This window comes from Chenopodium album, chromosome 13 (genome assembly GCF_948465745.1).
Source record: "Chenopodium album chromosome 13, dcCheAlbu1.1, whole genome shotgun sequence".
Lineage (NCBI taxonomy): Eukaryota > Viridiplantae > Streptophyta > Magnoliopsida > Caryophyllales > Amaranthaceae > Chenopodium > Chenopodium album.
This window is the reverse complement of record NC_137846.1, coordinates 39,729,176-39,740,178: the sequence shown is the minus strand read 5'-3', so window position 1 is coordinate 39,740,178 and position 11,003 is coordinate 39,729,176. Positions and strand designations below refer to the sequence as shown.

The following is an 11,003-nucleotide window of genomic DNA, read 5'->3' as shown; positions in this document are numbered from 1 at the left end:
TATGTTAATATAATTACACTTATACATTGGCAAACTTTATACTCCTCCCATTTCTAGACAATTATTGTTCATGCACGTTCAGTTTTGATCATTCTTGAATAATTGACACATTTCTAAAAATGGCAAGGACCTATTAATTTTTAATTATTTTTCTATCAACCACTTTTAAGGCTTATACTCCCTTCTATTTTTTAATGCTTGACTTGAGATTTTGCACTTTTATGTCATTTTTAACTTTTTTTTAATACTAATATATAATTATAAATCTTTTTTTTTTTTAATATTTTTACTAATATTAAATAAAAGATATTGATGGTCAAAATTACGCCTTGAAAAATATGAAAATATAATCTATCTATATATATTGAAATTGAGAAGACATGAGCCTACCACATGTCGTAATAACTAGACAGATGATGTAACGCCTGTCATATAAGATTACTATTATTCATTAAACAAAAATGATGAATTGATAGCATTAATGTTAGAACACATGACCTCATGCTCATTATATATACTTTAAGATCGACAATACTCTGATGGAACATCTTATGTCTTAAACGTTTTGTTAAATGGAGTTATAGGATGTGTTCAATTCACCCAATTTTCACTTATCTAAACTTAACTTATCTTATCTTATCTGAACTTATTAAACCTTATCAAAACTTATTTTAGTCGTAATTTGTACTTGAGTCATAACTCTTATTTTAACTTATTTTTTCTAAACTGAACCTATCTGAATTTAATTATTATACCTAAAATAAGTGAAAATAAGGTAAAAAGATAGGCCCATAATCACATTAATATACTTGATTATTTAATGTTCAATTTTATACATGTATATCTAACAACAATTTATAATAACAAAAATTAATCTAATTTATTTTATTGAACTTTTTAAGCTAATGCTTTTTTTTTTTTTTAATTTCTATTCCAGTGACACGTTACAAGAACCACAATGTTTTGTTAAAAAGGGTTAATCATATTCATAAACTTGAAAATGTAATATTGTTAAATTTTATACATGTATATATAACAACAATCTATAATAACAATAATTAATATCATTATTTTTTTTTTTGCTCATACATATAACCTATCTATCACTAATTTAAATATATAACTCAAAATACAAACACTCGCCTCTCCTCCTTTCTTCTAGGGTTTTTTAAATTCTTGGTAGTAGGTAGGAAATAGTCTAATTTCTTCGGACATTAGACTATTTTCGACCCTTTTCCCTTATTTTTCTTCAGTTTTCAATAAATCTACACGAATAGTGTAGATATTCGTCCGTCTCCCCTGTGGTGGAGTGTCTCCCTATGGTGGAGACAATTTATTAGTTTTGTTATTTGTTTTTGTTTAGGGTTTGTGTGTGTGTGTGTGTGTGTGTGTGTGTGTGTGTTAGGGTCAATTAAAAAGGTAATCATATTTTGCCCTATTATCGATTCGTTGGTAAAGAGTTGTCCGACATCACAACGATTGTCAAATCTTCAAAGGCATTCGAGTGAATCAGATGAAAATTATCCTTATGGCTACAACAAATCGTTAGACCGTTTCTTCGAAAAAGCTGTATATTCTACTGTGCGAGAGATGTGTGCGAGAGATGTACTACTGTGCGAGAGATGTACTACAGTGCAAGATCTATTCAATTATCGTAGCTTTGATGAAGGAAACCACCCTTATTTGATTCAATTTTATGTACTTGTTGATTTAGATTTCATTTGTAGATGTCGTACGCCTTTTGATTAATGAATTGATTTGTTTTAAAAAAAATTAAAAAAAAAAATAAGACTCAAAATATGTATTGAATTTTTTTAAGATAAAACAAAGTAAACTAATAATTTTAGAATACTGAAGTGAATGTAACAAACTTAAGAATAACTTTTGCATACATCCGGTGTACAGTAATTTACTGTACATCAGGGGTCACTTTTTATCAAATTTAGGGTCACTTTTACAATTTTTTGAGTAACTTTTATCAATAAAGCATAAATACTTCGTAACTTTTATTTATACCACGGTTAACTTTTATTCATATTAGGGTAACTTTTTCTCATTTTAAGGGTAACTTTATAATGGAAGTACAATATTTATTGTACATCCAATTTATTTAAAAGTTTATCCAAATTTAATTTATATTTTTATTTCATCACATAATTTTTATTATAAAAACTCATTTTAAATATACATGACCCGAGACATTATCCGGGCCAAAATCTAGTTAGCATTTAAAAAGTAGAGGTAGTATTAAAATAATCCCCCCAACTTTAATATTTCACAAACTTTACTTTATAATGACTCATGCACTATTTTAACTATTTCTTAAATTTATGTCCAATTGCAATGTGTCAATTTAATGGGAACAAAGGAAGTAAAAAAAAAAAAATGGAAGTTAACTAAGTACGGGTTGTAGTGTAGTACGAGTAACGTTTAGAAGGGAACAACATTAATGGTCAATGGACTAATGGAGTAGCTCTAATCAACGACGACAAGGCATGGTAGTGGCGTAACGCATGACATATCACATACCAGTAATACCGGCTTGTATAGTTGTGTCCATATACAGCCAGATTTACATATCATCATCGGTGACTTCATGTTTTCATGTGCACATTTTTCTAATCCTTCTTTCATCACATGTTGTTATCTTAGATTCTTAGGAAATAGGATCTTTGTTGATTACTCCCTCCATTTCGTATTAATTGGAACACTAGTCTAAAGTAAAATTTATTATAATATAGATAATTGTTAGTAGAAAAGAGTAGTAATAATAATAATAATAAAATAAAATAAATATAAAAAAAAAAAAGTAGTATAAGTGGGGTTGGTATGAAAAAGAAATAACAAAATATTTGTAAAAGTAGGGTTAGTGGGAGAGAAAAAATGACTTCGTATAAAATAATAGCACGTTTTTATCAAATAAACAATTGTTGCAATTAATGTAAAACGGATGTAAAAGAAAAGTGTTGCAATTAATACGTAATGGAAGGACTAAAAAAAAAAGGCCAAATAATTTTTTACAATACTCCCTTATTGTTTTTTTTTAAAAAAAAAAATATTTTTTTGTTTTTATTTTATATTAAGTGATACATTTTACTCCCTTTGATTATTATTTTTAAAGTGATGATACATTTTCCATACTTTGTTGTATATACATATATTTATAAAAATTTCTTTTGAAGTGATGGATTTTCCTTTTCTGCCATGTAGAATTTTCTTTTAGAACCTTTCTTTTATAACACAATCGACTAATTAATGCCAAACCATCTAGATTTAAAATTAATACAATACATGGTTAATAAAATTGGAATTTCATCAATATGAATTGGTCATCAATTGCAATTTTTTTTTTTTCAAAAATCTAATATTATATATATATAAAGGGGAGTTTTTTCCCGAGTTTTTAAAGAGCCAAGTAGGATTTAATTTTTTCAGCGTGCCATATAAGATAATAAATTTTAGTGGTAGCCATTTAAATACGAGATTATTAATTTCTTTTAGAATTAAATAATTTAAATGACACGTAAGCAAAATTGGCGAATGAGATTTCCCAGTTTAAATTAATTAAAAATAAAATAATCTTTTGATATCAGAAATTTTATCTAAATATATAAAAAAATTTAGCACATAAATATATGTATAATAAAAATTATTTTAAAAAATTCAAATAAATCGTGCATCGCACGGACTTCATCTAATTTATCTTAAAATATACTACATGTTTCATCAGTGTAATTCAAAAATATATAATAAAAAAAATAATAGAGAACAATACCATTTTTAAAACTCGTATTACAATCTGATGTATTTAATTATTGAAAGGTAATACATGGTTAAAATTAAAAAAAAAATAATAAAAAATGGAGGAAATTATTTAAGAAAAACTAAAAAAAATAAGTTAAAAAGTTGATTAAGGTGGACTGTGAGCGTACTCTTCACTTGGATGAAATATAATTGCTAAAGTGTACTCTTCGCTTGCAATTCAAATATCTTATTTTATCTTATCTTATATTAACTAATCCGAATTTTTCAGAAAAAAGTTTGAGGAAATTATTTAAGAAAAACTAAAAAAAACTAATTTAGAAAGTTGATTAAGGGACTGTTCACATTTACTGAACTGAGCTGAATTGAACTGAACTGAACTGATTGGAGCTGAACTGAATTGAACTGAATTGAATTGAGCTGAAATGAATATTTTATAAGAGAGGAAAATTAAGAGCTGAACTGAACTGATTGGAGTTGAACTGAACTGAACTAAACTAAACTGAACTAATTAGAGCTGAACTGAACTGAAATTAAGTAAATGTGAACAGACCCTAAGGTGGATTGTGATTACTAGTGTACTCTTCACATGCAATTCAAATATCTTATTTTACTAGTTCTTTGCCCGAGCAACACTCGGATACTCAAAAGAAACAAAATTATTTTTATAAATTACTATTAGTTAAATTTGTACGAAGTATTTATTTATGTTATCAAATTATTATAGATTGGATACAGTATCGTAGAGTACTTCTCTCTAATTTTAGTTTGCTGACATGTTATGAATTTAAAATTGAATTAATTTTTTTTTTTTTTAAGTAGAAAACGAACAATACATTTTATATATTAACGATAAAGATTCAACAAAATATACATTTTATAGATTAGAGATTAAAATAATAATTTATTTATTTAAGTTGTTATTATTGTACTATTTTTTTAGGTTATCTAGGCTGCGTATTCTCTAATATTTTTTATTTTTTTTAAAATTATTATTAGCTATCTCTTTTGTGAAAAAAAAAAAAGGTTTTGGCGGGAAAATTTTTATTGTGAATGCGACACGTGTAATTTGGGGATAATGTTGGTGATTATTTTAATATATAGTATTGATATTGATATTGGTTGATACTAACTAAACCAAAATTCTTAGATTCGTATTTATCTTATCTGAACTTATCAATACACCTTCTCATTATATATTAGAGATCGAATTTATTAAATCCGTACATATCTTATCTGAATTTATGGATCATTATCTTAATGCTTGTCGTAGCATATACCCTCTCATTAAATTCTAGAGAGTAGAGACCTCTACCTCTACCACTCAACTTTTGTATAACAAAAGATATTTTAATACTGAATTTCATGGTTATCTAGTCTTGTATTTAAAATAAGACTAAAATTGCATTAAAACAAACAATTAAAAAAAAAGCCCAAGATATTCCAAGTGGTCCATCCATTAACACGTTCACCATCATTCTATCCTCCACCTCCACTCTATATAAAACACCTACGATTCCATTTTTTCTTAGAATTTGAATAGAAAAATCCATCAAAAATGAAAATTGGGTATATTTTTATAGCAATTTTTTGTAGTGTAATTCTAACATGGGTTTGGAAAACCTTGAATTGGTTATGGTTTAATCCAAAAAAGATGGAAAAGTGTCTCAGAAAACAGGGTTTGAAAGGAAATTCATACAAATTTTTGTATGGTGATATCAAAGAAACCTTCAGAATGCGTCATGAAGCAAGAGAAAAGCCTATTCCTTTTACTCATGATTTTGTTGATCGTGTTTTGCCATTTCTTCAACAACATATCAAAAAATATGGTTAGTTAATTTGTTTTTTTTTCTATTTTTACTCTATTCTAATATCAGAAATAAATTATTGATTTGCACGCTTTTCTCTGTTTTAGGTACCGATTTTGTCGCTTAATCAATCATTTTGTTTGCCTTTTTTTTTTTTTTTGGATAATAGCAACTCCAGTAGCAAGCTAATTATGCCACATAAGTTTTTAAGCTAATTATCATTTTAGTTACTTTTTGCTCCAATGGCTAGCTATTAGCTCAGTAGTGGTTATTGGATAGAAAATACATAGAAATAGCTTAATTGATGCAATGAGCATTTTTATTTTGGCAAGTTTAATTCCCAAGCAAATTGCTTAGCCAAGTTAGGGCCTGTTCATATTTACTAAATTGAGCTGAATTGAACTGAACTGATTGGAATTGAACTGAGCTGATTGGAGCTGAACTGAACTGAATTGAGCTGAAATGAATATTTTATGTGAGAGAGAAATTAAGAGCTGAACTGAACTGAACTGATTGGAACTGAACTGAACTGAAATTAAGTAAATGTGAACCGGCCCTTAATTGAGTTTTCTAGCTCCAATGATCAAGCTAGTAGCTAGAAAATTATTAAAATTGCAAGCAAGTTCCTAGCTACAACTATTGGAGCTGCTCTAAGTGCTATTGATTTTTATTTTATTTTATTTTTTTTCTGTCGTCGTTGTCGTCTACGGATTGTTAGGGAATGATAACGAGTTTAATTTTTTTTTTTTTTTTTTTTTTTTTTTTTAAAGTTAGATGTTATCGAAGTGGCATGCAAACTTGTGATAAAATCTTGTCTACAATGTGACTTTTTAGTAAAACGAAGAGTACCACTGTAGAGTAGTGGTATTGGTCATGGCAAAGTAGTTACAATAATTGAATTAAAAAATTGCCTGAAAATAGTGATTTGCTCTAATTTTTCCAAACAATATGTGCAAGGCTGAAAAATGATTAAGTTTTCAAAAATTGCTTTTGGCCTAGAGCAATTATTGATAATTCAGCAATTATTGATAATTTGACCATTATTCGTTGAATTGATAATCTTCAAATGAAGATACATATATTGGGAAAATTACTTGTAGAAGTACATTGTATTTATAGTGTAAATGAACCTTTATAAGGTAAATGAACCAAAATCAAATGTGGAAAGTGTTTCAAGAGTTTGAGTTAGCCTAGCCTATTTGATAGTGAAAAATTAAATTTATCAAACAAAGAAATTCATTGGTCTACATTAAAGAACAATTTTGCATGTATACTCTCTTGATTTTTTGCACTATTTATATGCTAATTTTGATCACATGTTTTCTAATATATAAATGAAATGATATTATAAAGAGGACTAGTCTTTGTATTTATTTTAAACATATCAATTTTTTGGTAATGATAATTGATGTGATAGACATAGTTATCTGTTGGCCAACATGTCCAAAGAATCGATAAGGTATAGTGGGACGAAGGGTGCACAATAATGCGAGAAATGCAATACATTATGGTGTGTGTTTGGAAGTAGGAAAGATCGAACAAATGAAAGGAAAGGAGATTTGGTGGTTCACTTTTACATTGTTTAGATATGAAATGGGTAAGAGAAATGAAGTGTATATACGGAAGTTTATTTCCCTTTTCTAATTTCATATGGCTGAAGAACATTTTATCTGAAATTGTTTACAGTGGTGGAGGAAATGTCATAACAATGGAATAAGTGTAATTTGGATTATGCCGACTTTAAAAGATAATATATTGGCTACTGCCAAGGATCTGAGTACAACCTTCCGAATTCTGAAGGATATAACTTCTAGTTGGTTTATTTGTAGTGTGTCATATATAATCCAATTATCTCAGTATGTATGTGTCTTTTCTAATATTGAGGGGACTATCAGTCATGTTCTGATGTTCTTCAAAGAAGGAATTTCATTGTGAATGTTGGAAATCTTTTTATATTCAGCTTAAATATTGCAGGTGAAAATTCTTGGACATGGCTAGGGCCTATACCAGTTATAAATATTGCAGAACCTGTGCTTATAAGGGATGCCTTCAATAGGATGAACGAGTTTCGAAAGGCAAAATTGAACCCACTCGTTGGATTGCTTGTTCCTGGACTGGTAGGCTATGAGGGTGAGAAATGGGCTAAACACAGGAAGTTGATCAACCCGGCTTTTCATATGGAAAAGCTTAAGGTATGTAATTGACCAATAATAGTACACAATTATAAAAAGATTTTGATAGTATTGGTAACAACTCACTGCAAGTTACTTTCATTTTTTGTAGCTTATGCTTCCAGCATTTGGGGACAGTGTTATTGAAATGGTCAGCGAATGGGAGAAGTTAGTATCTGAAACAGGATCCGCTGAGGTAGATGTGTGGCCATTCCTTACCAGCCTATCTGCGGATGTTATATCTCGAGCTGCATTTGGCAGTAGCTACAAGGAAGGAAGAAGGATATTCGAACTTTTAAAGGAGCAGACACAAATTACAATACGCCTTTTTCAGTCAGTTTATATCCCTGGATGGAGGTAAGTTAGTTAAGATTAAGCTTTATTGCACTTGGAATTTTTTTTGCATATTGGTGCATTGCATTGAAAATCATACCCATCTTAGGTATGTGCCGACAAAGACCAACAGGAAGATGAAACAGATGAACTCTGATATACAAAATTTATTGATGGGAATCATTGACAAGAGGAAGAAGGCAATGGAGGCAGGTGAAGCTCCTAAGGATGACTTATTGGGAATATTGATGGATTCCAACTCAAAAGCGTCTCAAACTCAAAGTCTTGGAAGTCACAAGCAACAGCAAGCTATGAGTCTTCAGGATATGATTGACGAGTGCAAACTCTTCTACTTTGCTGGCCAAGAGACCACCTCGGTTTTGCTGGTATGGACAATGATAGTCTTGAGCAAGCATCAAGACTGGCAAACACGAGCAAGAGAAGAAGTGCAGGCAACATTTGGAAAGAATCAACCAGATTTTGATGGGTTAAACCATTTAAAGATAGTAAGTGCTTATAACTTCAACTCTGTTAAATTACTCTTAAGAATTGAAAACGTCAAATACTTGGCCTAAACTAAAGAGATGATTATTTTTTTTATTTTTATTTATTTTTTCTGCGAATTAATTGTATTTGTTTCTGTTATAGGTGACTATGATACTATATGAGGTGCTGAGATTATACCCTCCTGTGACATCAACATCCCGAAGGATATATCAAGGTGACATGAAACTTGGAAACATATTGGTCCCTCGTGGTGCTATGATTAGTCTTTCAATAATGAATACACACCGCGATCCCAGACTTTGGGGAGATGATGCAAATGAATTTAAACCAGAAAGATTTTCAGAAGGGATTGCAAAGGCAACCAAAGGGAATATTTCATTCTTTCCCTTTGGTTGGGGGCCACGAATCTGTATCGGGCAAAACTTTGCAATTGCAGAAGCTAAAATGGCGGTGTCCATGATTTTGCAGCACTTCAGTTTTGAGTTGTCGCCGTCCTATACCCATGCTCCTACCACAGTTATAACTCTTCAGCCCCAACATGGTGCTCATGTGATTTTACACCGGCTTGAAGGTTGTGAGTAATTGGTACTTACAGAGTTGGGAAAGATATGTACACTTAAATTATGGTACTTATGCAACTATGGTAAATAAAGTAGTTGTCATGTTACAAGCTCAAAATATAATGTCATCTAGGATCTACTGCTCTATTCATGTAATTATAGTTTTCATACATAGTACGTGCAGCATACTGCCAGCATTTGCAGCTCGAGTTCATATCTCAATTGTAAAATTAGTTCTATGGATCATAGGTAGGATCATTGCCACTCATGGGTAGGGGTTTGCAGTTTTGCACACATAAATCTAGACATGAATATGGACTTGAAGTCTTGAACTGGATCGAACGAGTCCAGTGAATTCAACTTCGGTTCACAATCTATTAAATTATAGAAGATTCTGGATTTCCAGTCCAGTTTGGGTAAAAAAAACTAAAAACTAGAGTTATTCAAACTAGAATGTAATCAGTTATATTTTTGTTATGTTTAAGTCTTAATATCTCATTTTCTCAAAATACTTGCAACTATCTCTGAAGAACCCTCGTACAAAGGTTGAATCTTTCCAGCATTTAATGTTAATTATCAAGTGTTGGTCTAGTGGTAAGGAAAAGACCATATGTTCATTTAATGTTAATTATCAAGTGTTAGTTTTTTTTTTTTTTTTTTTTTTTTTTTTTGAAGGAAATCAAGTGTTAGTTTAGTGGTAAAAGGAAAAGACCATTTAAATTTGCTGTTGGAGACCAAGCCAATCACCACTATATAGTCAGTATGTACAGTTTAAGGGTGAGCATTTCCTTACTCCAGCTTTTTCTCCAATTTTAGTATTTATCCATTAAGGGTCTTTTCACATTTACTGAACTGAATTGATTGTAACTGAATTGAACTGAGCTGAAATGAATATTTTATGAGAGAAGGAAATTAGAAGCTGAACAGAACTGAACTGATTGGAGCTAAACTGAACTGAAATTTAGCTGAAGTGAACAGGCCCTAATTCGGGCCGGATTGATCTATGAGAGTATTTAACACCATTTTCTTTCTCCTCTCTTTCAAAATCCTTGCTAGCAATTCAAGAGCGTACAATTACAACCTGGAGTTATTGATGCATATTTTGATGGATTTTTTTTTTTTTTTTTTAAAATAGCAGGATTTTATTTGATAGAAGGATTTGAGTGATTTTAATGGTGAAAATTTGAAGGATAGTCCTAGAAGGCAACGACTTCTAAGTTTGATCTTAGGAGCAACGATCCCAAAACCTTGGGTAACAAGTTTGAACCTTAACAAAGTTATCTGAAGCAAAAGTCATAATTCTCAACTTTAATTCATAAAACATCCTATTAAAATAATTGACACACGGTTAGTATATATAGAAAAAATAAATCTACCCTACTTGCTCCACAAGCAATTTAAATAAAAGCCCTAATAAGTAATTAATGAACCAATATAGCTCACTAACTAATTAATACAGCTTTAGAAGTCCAAGGCCTCATAACTATTACTAACTAATTAACACAACTTTGGAAGTCCAAGCCCCATAACTATTACTAAGACAATAATTAAAACATTATTAAAGACTCACTTGTAAACCCCTACTCTAAGAGTAAGGCAAAACCAATAGAGTTTTCAAATAAAGCAATAAAGATAGCTATGAAAAAAGGGGACTGGATTCACATCAGTTATGCATTTCATCTTAGATTTTAATCTTCATTTTCCTCTCCTTCAACAACAAATGATTTCCATCAATATCGTTTAAATTAAAATTTATTCCTTGTTTGCTTCGTTTTAAAAAGTAATTTTCAAAGTATTCTCCAACTAGAATCAATTTTTTTTTTTGTAAAAAAAAAAAATCAGTAAGCAGTTTTAAGAGTAAA

The 11,003-nt window shown here is 29.9% G+C and overlaps 1 protein-coding gene across 1 annotated transcript; it reads left to right on the top strand.

Moving 5' to 3' along the window:
• Window positions 1-5,228: 5,228 nt before the first annotated feature.
• On the top strand, window positions 5,229-9,350 carry LOC145574757 (echinocystic acid 23-monooxygenase-like). Its single transcript, XM_081632609.1, has 5 exons — window positions 5,229-5,591; window positions 7,545-7,762; window positions 7,854-8,098; window positions 8,184-8,580; window positions 8,723-9,350. Exons 1-5 carry the CDS (start codon window positions 5,321-5,323, stop codon window positions 9,161-9,163), a joined length of 1,572 nt encoding a protein of 523 aa, XP_081488735.1. The 5' UTR covers window positions 5,229-5,320; the 3' UTR covers window positions 9,164-9,350.
• The last annotated feature ends 1,653 nt before the right edge of the window (window positions 9,351-11,003 follow it).

Coding starts and splice junctions, on each gene's coding strand:
- LOC145574757 (XM_081632609.1), top strand. CDS start 5,321: ATGAAAATTGGGTATATTTTTATAGCAATTTTTTGTAGTGTAATTCTA. Junction 5,592..7,544: donor ACAACATATCAAAAAATATG/GTTAGTTAATTT, acceptor TAAATATTGCAG/GTGAAAATTCTTGGACATGG. Junction 8,099..8,183: donor GTTTATATCCCTGGATGGAG/GTAAGTTAGTTA, acceptor TACCCATCTTAG/GTATGTGCCGACAAAGACCA.